At 38.8% G+C, this 18,649-nt stretch overlaps 1 protein-coding gene across 1 annotated transcript in view; it reads right to left on the bottom strand.

Annotated features, from left to right (window-relative positions):
• DNAH8 (dynein axonemal heavy chain 8) overlaps positions 1 to 18,649 on the bottom strand; it is a 333,448-nt gene that overhangs the window by 67,888 nt on the left and 246,911 nt on the right. Inside the window, 3 exon segments of the mRNA XM_017870032.1 lie at positions 11,764 to 11,966; positions 13,718 to 13,836; positions 17,990 to 18,111. Coding sequence (XP_017725521.1) covers positions 11,764 to 11,966; positions 13,718 to 13,836; positions 17,990 to 18,111 — 444 coding nt within the window.

The following is an 18,649-nucleotide window of genomic DNA, read 5'->3' as shown; positions in this document are numbered from 1 at the left end:
GTATATATGTATTATACATTATTTTATTTTATTTTATTTTATTTTATTTTATTTTATTTTATTTTATTTTATTTTTGAGACAGAATCTTGCTCTGTCGCCCAGGCTGGAGTGCAGTGGCACAGTCTTGGCTCACTGCAACCTCTGCCTCCCAGGTTCAAGAGATTCTCATGCTCACCCTCTTGAGTAGCTAGGATTACAGGCATGTGCCACTATGCCAGACTAATTTTTTGCATTTTTAGTAGAGACAGGATTTTGCTATGCTTGGCCAGGCTGATCTCAAACTCCTGGCCTCAAACGATCCTTTGCCTCAGCCCCTTAAAGTAATGGGATTACAGGTGTGAGCCACCATGCCCAGCCTATAGATTATTTTATATCTCTACATTCCAATGGTATGTTGTGAACATTTTCCTGTCATCAAATATTATTGAAAAACAGTTTTTAATGGCAGCTCAGTGTTCCATCATGTCAAATCCATTCTCTCAATCAATAACTTTTATATATTTAAGACATTTTGATTTTTCAGTATTATAAGTTGCACTAGATGAAACACCCTTGTATATAAATCTGGATGTATATCTCTCAATATGTTCTTAGGAGGAATTCATACATGGAGAAGAGTTTGGATACAGCATTCAAACCGTTTCTAAAAATTCACGACATACAAAAAAGGACTCCCAGTGTCTCCCACTGAAATGGAATGCTATAGTCCCCCACCCACACACCTATCCTTGTTTTTTCGTGCTTTTATTTTATTTATGGTGCTTTTGACATACAGATTTTTTTTTTTATTTCAACAGGTTTTGGGGGGAACAGGTTGTGTTTGGTTGCATGAATAAGTTTTTAGTGGTGATTTCTGAGATTTTGGTGCACCCATCACCTGAGCAGTGTACCCTCTACCCAATATGTAGTCTTTCATCCCTCACACCCTCACACCTTTTCTCCCCAGTCCCCAAAGTCCATTGTATCATTCTTATGCCTTTGCATCCTCATAGCTTAGTTCCCACTTATGAGTGAGAACATATGTTTGGTTTTCCTTTCCTGAGTCACTTCACTTAGAATAATGGTCTCCAATTCTATCCAGGTTGCTGCAAATGCCATTATTTCACTCCTTTTTATAACATACAGATGTTTCAAAATTCATCCAGTCACATTATCTATCTTGTCCCTCTGGTTTTAGACTCAGGTATTATGATTAAGAAAATCTTGGCCACTCAACTAATTGAATATGTACGATAGCTAATTGAATATATTCTTCTTCTTCTTTTATAGTTTAATTTAAAGCACTTAATGCCTTAGTCAACCTAAAATTTATTTTAGAGTTTAACGTGAGGTAACACTTTTGTGTTTTCCAAAGTTAACCTGCTATCTCAACACTGTTTACTCTCTAACCCATTTTTCCTCCACTGATTGGAAATACAAATCTTATCACATATTAAGCTATTGTACATACATGAATCTAATTTTGGCCCTTTCACTTTGCTCCATATTTATCAATGTTTGCAATGCAAATGACTAAATTATTGCCATTTGATAATGTTTTAAAAATCTGGTGGTGCTGGTTCCCCATTATTCTTATTTTTTTCCATTTCAAGCTTTCTTAGCTATTCTTGTCCATTTACAATTCTAGAAGATCTAATATCCCTCTACTATCCAACTAGAAAAACAAGGATGCTTGAGTTTCAATTAGACTTGGCTTCAATTTATAGATTAATTTAGAGAATACTGACATCTTTACAATATTGAATATACTGGGAATGTGGCTCACCTCTCCATTTATTCTAACTACTTTTATGTCTCTAAGAAGGTTTTATAGTTTTCTTTAAATGAGTATTTTAAAATTATTTCTCAGTTTTATTTTATTGCTATAATTAAGAGGAGTTTTATATCTTATTTTATAAGAAAGCATCATTTTTTATATATTTATCTTGTAAACAGTCACTTCACTGAACTATTAGACTATTAAGTCTAATAGTTTTTCCGTTGATTCATTTGTTTTTTGTTAGACAATTATGTTGTCTAAGAACAATGTTGATTTTGTCCCTCCTTTCCAGTAGTTACATCTTTTATTTATGATTCTTTCAATACATTAGCCATATCTTCTACAACACAATGCTAAATAACAGTGGCAATAGCAGACATCTGTATTTGACTTTAATGGATATGTCTCTAGTTGTTCACCAATAAGTATCATGACATTTGGGGTTCACAATCATTATCATAGAAATAAAATATCCTTCTGTTCCCACTTTCCAAAAGTCAAATATAAGTGTTGAATTTTTATAAAATGGCTTTTATAGTACCTATCGAGATAACAGTATGATAGCTTAAGGAAAAGTTTTTCTCTTATTGTTGTGATGAAATTTCCTAATCCTGCATATTTCTGCTATTTGCCCATGTGTTCCAGCTTGGTGAAGGCACGTTATTATTTGCAAGTTATTTTTTGATGTTCTACTGAATTCTTCCTTTTCAAAGTCATATTCTGTTTTTCATTGACACAAAATGATTGTACATATTTATGGGCAATGTACACATTACACATGTATACATTGTGTAATGATCAAATCAGTTAATTAAGATATCCATCACAACAAATAATTTTCATTTCCCTGTGTTAAGAGCATTCAATATTCTCTCTTCTAGCTATTTTGGATTATAGATTATTTTTTTCACAATAAATTATTGTTAACTATTCACTTTACTGTGCAATAGAACACTAGAAATCATTCTTCCTCCCCGCTACCCTCCCTCAGTTTCTGGTAGCCACTATTCTACTCCAATTCTAAGATATCAAATTTATTAGATTCTCAAGAGTGAGATCATGTGGTACTTGTCATAGAATGTGAGATCATTCTATGCTCAGCTTATTTCATTTAGCATAATGCCCTCCATATTCATCCATGTTGTCACAAATGACGGAATGCCATTCTTTTTCATGGCTGAATAGTATTCCATTGTGTATATGTACTGCCTGTTTTAATCCATTCATTTGGTGATAGGTACTTAGGTTGATTCTATATCTTGGCTATTATGAATAGTGCTACAGTAAACATGGGAGTACAGATAGACACCTCTTCAACACACTGATTTCACTTCCTTTGCTTTTTTTTATTTTATATTTAAAACAAAAAAAAATCCTTTCAAAGTTTTCTTAATGATTTCACCTCTTTTGGATATATACTTAGCAGTAGTACTGCTGAATCATAGGGTAGTTCTATTTTTAGTTTTTTGAGGAACCTGCATACCATTCTCCAAAGTACTAACTTACATTTCTACCAATACTGTATGAGGGTTCTTCTTTCTCCACATCATTGCCAGCATGTGTTACTGTTTTTTTTTATACAAGCCATTTAAATTGGGGTGAGATGATACCTCATTGTAGTTTTGATTTGTATTTCTCTGATGACCAATTATGTTGAACCCCTTTTCATATATCTCTTTGTCATTTGTATGTCTTATTTTGAGAAATGTCTGTTTGGATCTCTTGTTCACTTTAATAAACAGATTATTTGTTTTTTTGCTATTGAGTTGTTTGTGTTACTTATACATTCTGCATATTAACACCTTGTCAGATGCACAGTTTGCAAATATTTTCTCCTATCCTTTAGGTTATGTTGATTGTTTCCTTTGCCATGCAAAAGCTTTGTAGCTTCAGGTAATCCCAATTGTCTATTTTTGCTTTGGTTGCCTGCTTTTGAGGTCTTACGCACAAAAATATTTTCCCAGATCAATGTTCTGGAGCATTTCCTCCAGTGTTTTCTTATAGTAGTTTCACAATTTCAGGGCTTACATTTTAGTCTTTAATCCATTTTGATTTGATTTTTGTATATGGTGAGAAATAGGGGTCTAGTTTCATTAATCTGCATATAATTACCCAGTTTTCCCAACACCATTATTGAAAAGATTGATCTTTCCTCATTACATGTTCTTGGCAACTTTTTTGAAGATAAGTTGGTTGTAAATGAAGATAAGTTGGTTTACCTCTGGTTTCTCTATTCTGCTCCATTGGCCTATGTGTCTGGTTTTATGCCACTACCATCCTGTTTTGGTTACTATTGCTTTGTAGTACATTTTGAAGCCAGGTAGTTTGGTGCCTTAAACTTTTTTTTTTTTTTTTTTAATGCTCAAGACTGCTTTAGCTATTTGGGATTTTGTGTGGTTTCATATAAATTTTAGAATTTTTTTCTATCCATAAAAAATGACATTGGTATTTTGATAGAGATTGCATGTGAATCTGTAGATTGCTTTGGGTAGTATGGATATTTTAACAATATTAACTCTTTCAAGTAATTAACACAGGATATCTTTCCATTTATCTGTGTCCTTTTCAACTTCTTCCATCAATGTTTAATAATTTTCATTGTAGAGATTTTTCACCTCCTTAGTTAAATTTACTCCTAGGTATTTCATTTTTTGTAGCTATTTTAAATAGGATTGCTTTTTAAATTTCTTTTTCAGATAGTTCACTGTTGGCATATGGAAACTCTAATTTGTGTAGGTTGACTTTGTATCCTATAACTTTACTAAATTTGTTTTTTGGTCCTAACAGTTCTTTGGTGGCATCTGTAGGGTTTTCTACATATATGCCATCTACAAATAGGGACAATTTGACTTCCTCTTTTCAAACTTGGATGCCTTTTATTTCTTTCTCTTGCCTGATTGCTCTAGCTAGACCTTCCTGTATATGTTGAACAGAAGTGGTGAAAGTGGGCATCATTGTTGTGTTCCTAATTTTAGAGGAAAACCTTTCAACTCTTCCCAGTTCAGAATGATGTTAGCTATGGATTTGTCATACATGACCTTTATTGTGTTGAGGTACATTCCTTCACACCTAGTTAGTTTAGGGTTTTTATCACAAAGGAATGTTGAATCTTATCCAATTCTTTTTCTGTGTCTATTGGGATGATCACATGGTTTTTGTCCTTCATTCTATTACTGTGATGTATCACACTTATTGATTTATGTATCTTAAAATATCCATGCATCCCATTTAATCAATGTGAATGATCTTTCTGAGGCGCTGTTTGATTTGGTTTGCTAGTATTTTGTTGAGGATTTTACATCTATGTGCATCAGGGATACTGGCTTGTAGTTTTCTTTCTTTGTTGTGTCCTTGTGTTTTGACATTACAGTAATGCTACTCTCATAGAATGAGTTTGAAAAAATTCCTAGCCACTTCAATTGTTTGGAATAATTTGAGAAGAATAGGTATTATTTCTTCCTTAAATGTTTGATAGAATTCCACAGTGAAGCCATCAGTTCCTGGGCTTTTTTTTTTTTTTAAGGGAGACTTAATTACTGATTCAATCTCATTACTCATTATTGGCTGTTCAGGTTTTCTAATTCTTCATGATTCAATCTTGGTAGGTTATATTTGTCTACAAATTTACCCATTTCTTCTAAGTTTTCCAATTTGTTGGCACATAATTTTTCATAACAATCTTCAATGATCTTTTGTATTTCTGTGGTATCAGTTATGATGTCTCCTTTTTCATCTCTGTTTTTTTTTTTTTCAGTCATATCTCTTTTCTCTTAGTCTGGCCAAAGGTATTGATTTTATCATTTCAAAATAACATCGCTTCATTTTGTTGATCATTTGTACTTTCAAAAATTCCTGTTGCATTTATTTTCTACTCTGATCTTTATTATTTCTTTTCTTCAAATTTTGAGTTGAATTTGTTCTTGTCTTTCTAATTCCTTGAGATGCAACATTAGGTTGTTTATTTGTGATTTTTTTTTTTTTTTTTTGGTATAGGCATTTATTGTTCTAAACTTCTCTCTTAGAAGTGCTTTTGTTGTATTCCATAGATTTTAGTGTGTTGTATTTCCATTTTCATTTGCCTCAAGAAATTGTTAAATTTTCTTTCAAATTTCTTCTTTGACTCATTGGTTATTCAGGAACATATTGTTTAATTCCCATGTATTTGTACAGTTTCCAAAGTTCCTACTGTTACTGATTTCCAGTTTCATTCCACTGTGGTCAAGAAAGATACTTGGTAGTTTTCCAATTTTTTAAAATTTGTTAAGACTTGTTTTGTGGCTTCATATATGATCTATCCTGGAGAATGTTCCATGTGCTGTTTAAAAAAATGTATATTTTACAGCTATTGGATGGAATGTTCTGTAAATGTCTGTTAGGTCCATTTGATTTACAGTATAGTTTAACTCTAACATTTCTTTATTGACTTTCTATCTGGGTGATTTGTCCATTGCTGAAAATGGGATGTTGAAGTCTCCTACTATTATTGTATTGCAGTCTATCTCTCCCTTTAGGTCTATTAATTTTTTTATTAATTATACATTTTATTATAATTAATATATATTAGTATTTATGTATCTTTATATACTTAGGAGCTCTGATGTTGGGTGTGTGTGTGTGTGTGTGCGTGCGTGTATGTGCACTCTTGTTGTATTTACCCTTAATCACTGTATAATGGCCTTCTTCGTTTTACAGTATTTGGCTTATAGTCTATTTTATCTGATATAAGCATAGTTACTCCTGTTCTCTTTATGGTGCCCATTTACATAGAATATCTTTTTCCATCCTTCATTTTCAGTCTGTGTGTATCCTTATAGGTAAAATGAGTCTCTTGTAGGCAGCATGCAGCTGGGTCTTTTTTAAAAAATCCATTAAGCCACTCTGTGTCTCTTAATCATAGATTTTACTCCATTTACATTCAAGGTAATTATTGGTAGGTAAGGACTACTGCCATTTTGTTACTTGTTCTCTAGTCGATTTGTAGATCCTTTCTTCTTCCATTCTTCCTCTCTTGTAGTCTTCCCTTGGTTGGGTTAAGTGATTTTCTCTAGTAGTATGTTTTGATTCCTTACTTTCTAGTTTTAGTGTATCTAATATAGGTTTTTGCTTTGTGGTTACCATGAGGCTTACCAGAAAATCTGATATTTATAACAAGTTTTTTTGTTGCTGTTGTTTTGTTTTGCTTTTAGGGACAATATGCCTGAACTGTGTGAGAAAGTTGGTCAGGGACACAAGCCCAGAAGCCTGTCCCAGTGGCCCAGATGGGTTTGTTTTCCAGCAGGTCTCTGCACAGATGGGATAGTTTCCAACTGCAGCAGGAGGGGCTAGAGCTGAGACTAGACCCCTTCAGGACTTGATGTGGGGCAGCAGCTGGCAAGCCCACCTAATTGGTTCAGATGGGAGTTGTGTCTCCCAGCAGGTCTCTGCACAAATTAGTTTCCTGACTACAGCAGGAGGGACTGGAGCTGAGACTGGGCCCTTTTGGGATATGCTGGAGGATGATGACTGAAGAGTTCATCTCATTGGCTCAGAAGGGCATGTATCTCCCAGTAGATCCCTGCACAGGTAGGATAGTTCCCTGACTGCAGCAGGAGGGGCCAGAGCTGACAGTGGGCACCCTGGTATCTGCTGCGGTACAGAGGTTGATGAGACCTTCTTGGAGGCTCAGACTCCCAGGCTGCTAGATATGAGCAAGCCTCCTTCTGGGCTCTTGCACAGTTAGCTCTGAGTTGGGACCTCAGCTGAGGGTGGCTGGAGACAAGCCACAGGGTAACTTTCAAGTTCACTGCCAAGATCGATGTTGGCAGGCAGACAAGCCTCTCCACCGAGACACTAGTGTGCCTGATTCCACCTACGACCCTTGGCAGTTGGTTTTAGTTGCAGGCTCAAGGCCAAAAAGGGCTGTAGCCAAACTCCTTGGGGAGCAGGGCCATTTCTAGGCTTGAACCTGGAAGCACAATTGGCAGATCTGCCACTTGGGTGTCAGTTTGTACTCTCAAAACAACCCTCCTACGTCTTAGATTTTAATAGGGTTTCACAACCTTCTACCTATATCCTGAGGCTCCTGCAGAGAGTTCATCTGTAGATGGATACAGAATTGCTGATGTGGTGTTGGGATATGAGGGAGGGATATGTAGAGGGATATGAGACATCTTGCTGATGTCACTATAAATTCAACTTGCTTGTGATTTAGTTAAGATACTTACAGTTATTTATTTATTTATTTATTTATTTATTTATTTTTGAGATAGAGTCTTGCTCTGTCATCCAGGCTGGAGCGCAATGGCGCAATCTCAGCTCACTGCAACCCAACCTCCGCCTCTTGGGTTCAAGCTATTCTCATGTCTCAGCCTCCTGAGTAACTGGGATTACAAGTGCCTGCCACCACGCCCAGCTAATTTTTGTATTTTTAGTAGAGACGGGGTTTCACCATGTTGGTCAGGCTGGCCTCGAACTCCTGACTTCAGGTGATCCACCTTCCTCGGCCTCCCAAAGTGCTGGGATTACAGGCATGAGCCACCACACCTGGCTGGTTTTCTTTTGTTTATGCAGTTACTATCTGGGTCGGTTTACTATTTCAGAATAACGTGAATAAAGAGGAAAATGAGCCAGATGAAGTGGTTCATGTCTGTAATCCAAGCACTTTAGGAGACCAAGGAGGGAGGATCACTTGAGCTCAGGAGTTCAAGACCATCCTGGGCAACATAATGAGAACTCACCTCTACAAAAAACAACCAAAAAAATGTAGCTAGGAATAGTGGTATGTGCCTGTAGTCCCACCTACTTGGAAGGCTGAGGTAGGAGGATCACTTGAGCCTGGGAGGTCAAGGCTGTAGTGAGCCATGATTGCACCACTGCACTCCAGCCTGGGTGACAGAGTGAGACTCTGTCTCAAAAACAAAAGGAAAATGTATTCTCTTTTTCCATCTTTTGGAACAGAATATAGCATGTGAGAGTCCTTGAAAGTTTTAAAGGACTTATCAGAAAATTATCCAAGCCTAGAGTCTTTGCTGATGTAATAATTTTAAAACTTCTACTTTTTCTCATCTTGATTATTGGTTTACTCAGGGTTTTCTACCTTTTCTGAGGAATTTTCTAAACTCATATGTTTCTATAAATTTGGCAATTTTGATGAGATGCTGTAATTTATTACTATAATTATAAGCCATTCTCCTATTTAAAATGTTAAAATACTTCATCTGTACATATTATTACTTCAGTTTTTATATTATTATTCTACTTCTACTTTTGTGTACCTGTGGGGGTTTTATGTATTTGTTCTCTTTTGTTTGTTTTCAGGTGTTCTTTTTAAGCCCATCCTTTCTCTGAGACCTCCCTCCTCCCCTATTCAGGCTCCTAGAAGGGCTCTCATGCTAAATCCATCTGCTTTCTCCACTTTGCCCACATACCCAGTACTCTGTGCAGAGTTCATCTGCTCCAGATTTCTCACTACAGATCTTGACCAGTACAAGACAATATCTATAACCCAAAGTTTCCCTTCTCCTCTTTTTCTACAAAACTTTTTGATTCTGTCCCATCCTTATGTTACTTTCAGGTAGCTGGTTAATTCCTTCAATGAAAACAATGAGAAGGAATGAAAAGAAAACCAATGAGATCACTGAAGTGGGGTTCCTGACATAAGTTCTGAACCAGATCTGCCACGGACTAGGTCTGGGGCCTTATCTCCAGACCATAGTTTCCCCCATCTGCAAAAAAAAAAAAAAAAAAAAAGAAACTGGATTTCAAGATTTCCAGTCACATTCACCTTAAGCATTCTATGATTATTATCCAGATTTTCAAATAAAATATTAATAGCTGAGACTACATTAACATGTTGCTCTGTCTGTGTAATAATTCCATTTTAACAGCTAGCTTTGGGACTTTCAACCCAAAGCATCAAGCAACACGAGATTTCCTAATACTGCTAAAATGATTTGGCAATAGAATTGTTTATAAAATTCATTTGATCCTTCAGTGTCAAAACCGAATCTATGTTGTTCCAGTATCCTAATAAAGGAATCAATAGAAGCCTGGATTGTTGTTGGAAAAAGTAAAGTAGGAGTAAGAAATGGAAATCACCAAATTGCCAAGCAAAGCAGTATGATAGCACTCAAGGAGACAGCACAAGTCTGCCCTTCTGTATTCATTGAATGTCAGTTATAATTTCTCCCAAAGGAGATCTTGAATTTCTTGATTATGTTCTTAAATTACAACATTTGAAATGGTAACTCTAGTTGAATATTCCTTCTTCTAGGCACTGTATCTTCTTCTAAGAAATGTCCCCCATTCCAGCTTCATACATAAGGTTTCCACTAGGAACCTATCTCCAGAGCAACAGTTCATTGGTTGGCCCAGAAAGGAGTGCATGACCAAAGCTAAGACAATGAGCTACTTCCCTGGATATTGGGACTTGGAACCAAGACAATAAGAGCAGTTTCACTGGGAGTGCTGAACATTCTGAGCACGTAAGCAGTGAAGCCCATGAGCCACCAGAAGCCACATGCTCTGCCATGTGGAGAAGAATGGTAAGTGGCAAGAGAGAAAAAAGACACCTGTGTAGAGACAGAAGTGAGGCATAGCAGCAGCTGGATAAACACTCAGAGAGCAACAGATTTGAGAGAAATCTGCAAACTGTAAGGCTACTAGAGAGGCATCACTCTTAGATAAACTCAGACAGCTGGTGTGCTGCAGTAAATACTAGAGCAAAACTGCCTACTTTGAAGATAGCTAATGAGACTTAACCATGAGCAGTTGCCAATATAACCTGAGCGCTCTTTGCATTGGTATCAGTGTTCAGATAGAAGACCATGGCCATTTGAACACTGATCCACTGAGAATATAGAACAGTGTGGTGACAACAAATAGAGCGAAGTCAAGATGAGAAAAGAGGACATGAACATGGACCATACTACCGTAGCTTGGTTTTATGCACAGGGACAGGTGGCTAGTACATGGACATGACTGAATTGATTTTATATCATGCTTATGTAGACTATGTAATAAATTTAATGTAATTTTACTTCACAGGATAGATTTAGTGATTCACAATCAATCACTTAAATACACAAAAGACATGAGTGGATTAATCCTACAAGTTATATAGATATCTGAACCTAGAAGATTGCAAATGGCAATGTCAACAACATTCAGATTTTCAGAGTATGAATGAAGGAAGGGATAAAGAGTCCTTCTTACAGGATGGCACAATCCTGTCAAGATGTGCTCTGCATCCCTGTCCTTTAATCCTACTGATTCAGTCACACTTATAAACGCTTTTGTGTTTATAACTTCTCTGCCCATCTCCTCCCCCTGGAGTAACTTTCTATCTCCCACCACCCCACCTGGTAAATTTTATCTATTTTTTAACTTCCTACTCTAATATCATCAATGTGATGTTTTCCCCCATATCCCAGGCAATCTGAGTAGCTCTGAATCCTGTGAATGGCCACTACTATGAAACATCTAATGCAGCTGTCACATCGCCCTCAATTATATGTTTACATGTCTGTCTTTCCCAGCTGTGTTTGTATTCATCTCTGTACCCCCAAATCTAGCACACTGCCTGTACTGAATGGTTATTAAGTGAAAGCATGAAATAATTAATCCCTAATTACTATGCATTACAATAATGGTTATAGTTTTTCAATTTGTGACAAAATAAACTTTGCCGTAATTTTATATAGACGTGGCAATAACATAAACTTTGGCTGTTGTGCGTTCATTCTTTTTAGTCGGCTATCCATGCAATGCAGCTATCTCCTTAGAACTTAAAAACACAACCAATAAAAAAAAAAGTATATGGTAGATGAGTGTGTTTTCTCTACACAAAGATACCTATATCATACCCTCACTTTAGGGGTATGAAAGGATGGAAGAGGAATAAGTTTAATATTTTTTGAATTCAGTTTTACATATGTTTCTAAGAATCAGTTATAAAATTATGAAAGGCAAAATTCAGGGCTAAAATATGGAAGTGTTGCTAAATTTTGTAGATTGTTAATCCTACCCAGTTTCAGTTTCTTGGCCAATGCATCAATTTGATTGGTGGGGTCAGATCCCATGGACAGGAAGCAAATCAGAGGTGTCCGGGTATCACTTTCTTCCCAAGTTTTCTCCAGATTTAAGATAACTGGTTCTGTATACTTCTCCTCCAAAGAATCTGCAATATACTTTCTTGCTTGAAAAACAGTACGGTCTGGGCACCATGACCTAAAAATGAATACAAGTTAAGCGAAATAAACTAAACGTGTTCATTTTTTCTTCTATCTGAGTAAAAACACACATTTAATTAGCAAAAGGGCAACAAGCTAATTCCTACTTTTCCACATCCGTGTAAGAGGAATGGCCAGGTTTCCTATCCATGGATGAGCACAAATTTAATCTCACGGTTTTGGTGCCAGCCAGGCATTGGCAAGAAGCAGGGCAGAGCCCATAACAACACAGTGTCCTCTACCAGCTCCAACACATGGTAGGGGCTGAACTGCCACACACTCTGAGGCTCCACATCCTTCAAGGGAGGAACCAATGTGCCAAAGATGCCCAAAGTAAGTTGGTCAGCAAGCATTTGTGGCATACCATTTGTGTAATGCACACCATAACAAGTTCTACACACACAGACACATTGGATAGTGTCATTTAATACTGATATGGTAAAGTACAGACAAGCCCCACAGACTCTTTTTGTTTTTTTTGTTTTGTTTTGTTTTGTTTGCTACTATATTGTACTATTTGACATAGATCTAATTTTTAAATGATGGATTAAAAAATAGACACATGTGTTCCAATAAAACCAAGTAGCCCTGGCTGGGTGCGGTGGCTCACGTCTGTAATCCCAACACTTTGGGAGGCTGAGGCGGGCGGATCACGAGGTCAGGAGATTGAGACCATCCTGGCTAACATGGTGAAACCCTGTCTCTACTAAAATACAAAAAATTAGCTGGGCATGGTGGCGGGCGCCTGTAGTCCCAGCTACTCAGGAGGCTGAGGCAGGAGAATGGCGTGAACCCGGGGGGCAGAGCATGCAGTGAGCCAAGATCGCATCACTGCACTCCAGCCTGGGCAACAGAGCAAGACTCTGTCTCCAAAAAAAAAAAAAAAAAGGAGCCCTTTCTTACTCTGTGGACTATGAGGTCAACATTAGTGTTGTTCTGGCCACTCTTGAAGGGTGACAATGTCTAAGAAACAGCTTTTTCTAAGAAATGCAAACTTAGGTGTGTAACATTAGAAAAGACAAAAATCGCTTCAAAATATCTCTGCCTCTCATTTTTCATGTAGGGTCTCATCTTCTGTGCTTTACTCCTCTGCCTTACCCACCCACCATACAAACACACACACACACGTGCATGCACACACACACTGATTTTTTCAATGTGGAAGGTCTCGGAGTTACTGGATAGTGAGAAAATGTAAAATGTGAAAAGAGAGGGTGATTTTCTTGTTTAACATCAACTTCAAACTTTTGTTTCCATTTTATAGCCAAAAGTAGCATTTATATATTTCGAATTCAGTGCAATATTATTGGTTTTTTTCTCAAATGCAATTTAACTTTAGCTTATAAGCTAATTGTCCTATAACGTTGTGAGGTCTGCTTTTTTAAAGAAATAAATTCAACAATAAGTGATTTATACTCAATGGTAAATCATGAACAAAGTGAACAATAAAAGCATATTTTTTCACGCTTTTTGCTAAAAGCACTATCATTAATACGTTGTCAAAATACATCATTCCCTGCCACCATTACCATTTTATTTTGCTTGTCAAGGAACTGAAGAACTGCTATCCAAAGCCATAATTTGGAAGTACATACACTTCTTATAATATTAGGCTGGCACAGAAGTAATTGAGGTTTTTTCCGTTACTTTCAATGACAGAGATACAGTGAAGTAAACTCACTGAGATAAAATCTGCAATTTAGCAATATTATGAGTGATGCTTCTAGGTCTGATAATGCCTGTTCTCACCTGATAAGTAAAAGTTTATGGCAGGTATCTAGTGAATCGTTATATCCATCAGGGATAATTTCCTCCTCTGGAGCATCTTTATCAAACCAGCTTTTCCACCCCTTCTCATTACGAGATATCTAAAAGAAGCAAGCCAATTAGCAAGTCACAGAACTGTATGTAATCGGAATATATTAGAAAGGATTCTGAATCACCTGAGAGGGTCATTCTTCACAGGCAGATAATTTTTCAAGCGTAACAGCACAGTTTAAACCTTTCTTCAGGATCAATGACTTGAATAACGTGGATATTACTATTCCCTTCCAGTTCTTCCATTATTTTTCTACATTATGCGCTACAATTAGGATCATTTGTTAACTGCACCAAATGACTGGGCCAGAAGAAACACACATCAAGGTTTCTCAAGCTTGGTTTTATTGTCATTTGGATCTGAATTTTTTGTGTGTGGGAGGCTGTCCTGGGCATTGTAGAATGTTTAGCAGCATCCCTATCCACTGGAGATGCCAGCAGCACCCTCCACCCGGGTCCTAACAATCAAAAATGTCTCCAGACATGGCCAGATGCCCCTGGGGATGGGTAGATTACCCTCAGTTGAGAACCACTAACAGGGCATTCTGATAACCCGACCTTTAAATGTTGATCTCTACTTAAAAATAATAATAGATGACAAAATGAAAACTTTTGGCCAGCGTCATGCTGTAATCCCAGCCTTTGAGGCCGAGCGGGCTGGATCAAAGGTCAGGCAGACTCGAGACTACGTGAAACCCGTCTCTAACTCAAAACCATAAAAAAAAAACTAGCCAGGCGCGGTGGCGGGCCTGTAGTCCCCAGCTACATCGTGAGGCTGGAAGGCCGAGAATGCATGAACCAGGAGACAGAGCTTGCAGTGAGCCAAGATCGCACCACTGCACTCCAGCCAGGGGGACAGAGCACGACTTCCGTCCTCAACAAAAAAAACAAAAAAAAATCAAAAACTTTTATTTTCCTAGTGATTCCCCACCTTGAGACTTAAAGCCTAATAATGAAAGGAGTCTCTCCAACAGCTGGTCTTAAAGTTCAGAAGCATGAAAAGGACTTCAGGTTTTCAGAGGCATTAAAAGGTGCTCACTGCAGCCCAAGTGCCATCAAGACTAAGTACAAAAACTACAGATTATTGAGCCTATCCCTGCTCTTCAGCAACAATCAGGCTGGGTTATGTAAGTGTGCTTTTTAAAAAGCCACGGTACACAGTGGCTCACGCTTATAAGCACTTTGGGAGGCCGAGGCGGGCAGATGACCTGAGGTCAGGAGTTCGAGACCAGCCTGACCAACATGGAGAAATCCAGTCTCTACTAAAAATTTAAAAAATTAGTTGGATGTGGTGGCACATGCCTGTAATCCCAGCTACTCAGGAGGCTGAGGCAGGAGACTCACTTGAACCCAGGAGGCAGAGGTTGCTGTGAGCCGAGATTGCACCACTGCACTCCAGCTCTGGGCAACAAGAGTGAAACTCCCTCTCAAAAACAAAAAAATAAAAAAATAAAAATAAAAAAGCCACAGTAAGCAATAATAGCAAATAGCAAAGGCTCGTATAACAGATGCCCTATGCCAGACCTGAGGATTACACCTTTTCCTCTATGACCCCTACTTTTTATTGAGGCATAGACAGGGTAAACAACTGTCCAAAGTCTCATATCTATAGTGTGAACAATTCATCATACAGGATACAGATAGAGTATAAATTAATAACAGAACAGTTACTCTGTAACTCAGTTGCTCCCACTTTGTCCCTGGGGCACTAAAAGATGAAAGGGACTTCTGGCCGGGTCTGGTGGCTCATGCCTGTAATCCCAGCACCTTGGGAGGCAGAGGCAGGCAGATTGCCTGAGCTCAGGAGTTTGCGACCAGCCTGGGCAACACGGTGGAATTCCGACTCTACTAAAATACAAAAAATTAGCCGGGCGTGGCAGTGTGCATCTGTAGTCCCAGGTACTCAGGAGGCTGAGGCAGGAGAATTGCTTCAACCTGAGAGCCGGAGGTTGCAGTGAGCCAAGATCATGCCATTGCACCCCAGCCTGGGCAACAGAGTGAGACTCCATCTCAATAAATAAATAAATAAATAAACGGGATTTCTGAAATGTTTCACAACTGCCATCTATCTCCTGAAGATTGTATCAGCTCTCTCTGGTTGGCCACCCTCAAAGAAGCTGCCTGCATGCCAGGGCCTGAGTGTTGCCGGCCTTACCTTGCACCTGCCCACAATGTCCCCCACAGGTCTCTTCCACAACTGCGTCTGGGGCACAGGAAGAAATCGGATGACTATTCTTTGCCTACTGACCTTCCACCTGCTGATTTTGACTTGACCACAGTAGAGCTTCTAGGGTGAGCTGCAGCCATGATGGGTGATAAGATGACTTCCAGCCTCTGTATGTCCACCTCTATTTCTCATTCCTTTTCCTGGCCCTTGGCCTGGGATGCCAAGGTCAGGGAAGCATCTCTTTGAGGTTATGATGTTTCAGTTCCTGATACCCACTCAGCTGGGAGACTGATCTTCTGCTTCCTCCCTTCCTTCCCACAGGCAGGCCAGACTGATGGCCACCTGACTGCAGGTCTCCACTGAAATTCTGCAACCTTCCTGAGAACTGCCCCTCACTCCACTTCTGGCCCGTCCAGTGGTGTAAGAGGAGTGGGAAAGAAATAACTCATGATGGCATGGGAAGAGCATGAGCTTTGCCACTTATTGGCAATGGGGTCTTGGGCAAGTACCTAACCTCTTTGAATCTCCGTTATCTCATCTATAAATTAGGGTCAATAACTCTGCTTTTCTGTGGCAGGGTTATTGTTGCAAAGTACCTATCCCATTGGAAGTAGTAATAGCTACTATATTCTACCTCATGAGTACTTAACATCTAGTTGGCAGAGGCAAACAATAATAAATATTCTTGTATCAATGCAAATCATCAGTAGAGGGCGTGGGCTTCTAGTGATTTTTCCAGTGGTTCTTGACCGTCTCCCTTACCCAATCGCTGACCAGATCGAGATCACTTTCTTTTCTTTTCTTTTTTCTTTTTTTTCCCGAGACGAAGTCTCACACTGTCGCCCAGGCTGGAGTGCAATGGCGCGATCTCGGTTCACTGCAACTTCTGCATCCCAGGTTCCAGCAATTCTCCTGCCTCAGCCTCCCAAGTAGCTGGGATTACAGGCACCCAACACCACGCCCGGCCAATATTTTGTATTTTTAGTAGAGTTGGGGTTTCACTCTGTTGGCCAGGCTGGTCTCAAACTCCCGACTTCATGATCCACCTGCCTCAGCCTCCCAAAGTGCTGGGACTACAGGTGTGAGCCACCGCACCCAGCCCAAGATCACTTTCTTTTTCCAAGCATTTGTTTGGGCTTGGAGGACTCACCTGTGGTTGTACTACAAAACAAAGCTCACTGTCCATCCACAGATGGAACCCAGTGAGTTTATCCAATTGACTCTGACCCAACCAGGCTGAGTAGGTAGAGTCTACACAATGTTTCAGAAATGCCACTAAACAAACAGAGGCAGCTAACACAGTATGTTGGGCGGGGGATTGGTGATTATAGCATGAGGCTCTGCCAACCTGCAGTCTACCTATGGCCCCATCTGTCAGTCACTAGCGGCCACAGAAAAGAGATGATTATTGGCATCTGACACCAGGAAACTGCAGGCTCCCTCAGTGACAGGCAGTTGTAGCCAACAGATCCCAGTAAAAAACAGCTATCTTTATTCTGAGTTGCACCATTGTTTTCCAGTAACAATTGACTCAACAATTAATCCACAGTATCAATGTACATTTTCAAATAAGAAAAAAACAACAAGCAAATCGGCACCTATTTCTCCATTTTCACCATTATATTTCACCACTAAAATAATTAATTTTTTAGAGGGACCTCAACCGCTTAATTTGACTCACATTCAAATCTGCACAAATCACTTAATCATAGGCAGAAGTTACAGTGTAAAAGCACGAGTCGTCTACAATAAAACGGTCCATCTACTGGTTCTGATTCCAGCAGCAACTCAGGCATATAAAAACGACCCATGCCCCCCACACAGGAGGAAAACATAGTTACCTGCAACTATGAAGAGGTTAACCCTGAGGTCCATCTGTCCAAGATCTCTCCCAGACAGCCACAGAGCCTCAAATCCAAACTACTGGGTTGACTTTTTGGGGTGAAGGAATTGCTGCCAGGAAGCCCCAGTTTAAGTGGCCCAGGTATGTTTGGGTTTGCAGATCTGCACTTTCAACCAGCCCTTTATTGTATTACCTGGTTCATAATTTCTGCAAATTGTGGAAGTTTACTCAGCTCCACAAGATTCAGCCAAGTCATGTCAAGGATCCAGCGATAGGGCTTGGGAGGGCAGGCTTTCAGGTCCAGAGCTGCTCCTCCTGGGGAAGAGCATCAGATGGGGTGAAATGCATGAGCCTGTACTTCATTTTTAGAAATGTACTCTCCAAATAATAAAAGCAAGATAGCCACATTACTGAAAATATGGGAAAATTGGAAAATAATAATATTGCAGAAAATGTGGGGGCTTTTTGGTACATTTCCTTCAAGTCTTAGTGTTTTATTTACTGATTTATACCATCTTATAAGGTACAAATAACAACTCTGTCATTTTTCCCTGCAAAGAATTTTTCTCAAGTGATTATATTTGTTTGCTTTTTATTTTTTAACGATCTAAAATTTATAATTTGATATCAACGAATATGTTGATCTTTCCATGTGTGGATTTTAAATATCACTTCCTAGTCATTACTCCTCCAGAAGCTTGCCATTAAATACTACTTGTTACCAGGTCAAACAGAGAGATAAACAGATGGATGGGTTAGGGTTAGGGTTAAGGTCAGGGTTAGGGTTAGGGTTATGGTTAAGGTTAGGGTTAGGGTTAGGGAAGGAGGGTGGGAGAAACGGAGGCTAGGGATA

The sequence above is a fragment of the Rhinopithecus bieti genome, unplaced genomic scaffold (assembly GCF_001698545.2).
Source record: "Rhinopithecus bieti isolate Rb0 unplaced genomic scaffold, ASM169854v2 scaffold_4553, whole genome shotgun sequence".
Taxonomy (NCBI): domain Eukaryota; kingdom Metazoa; phylum Chordata; class Mammalia; order Primates; family Cercopithecidae; genus Rhinopithecus; species Rhinopithecus bieti.
The sequence above is the reverse complement of the archived record's forward strand: the minus strand, read 5'-3'. Positions and strand labels throughout refer to the sequence as shown.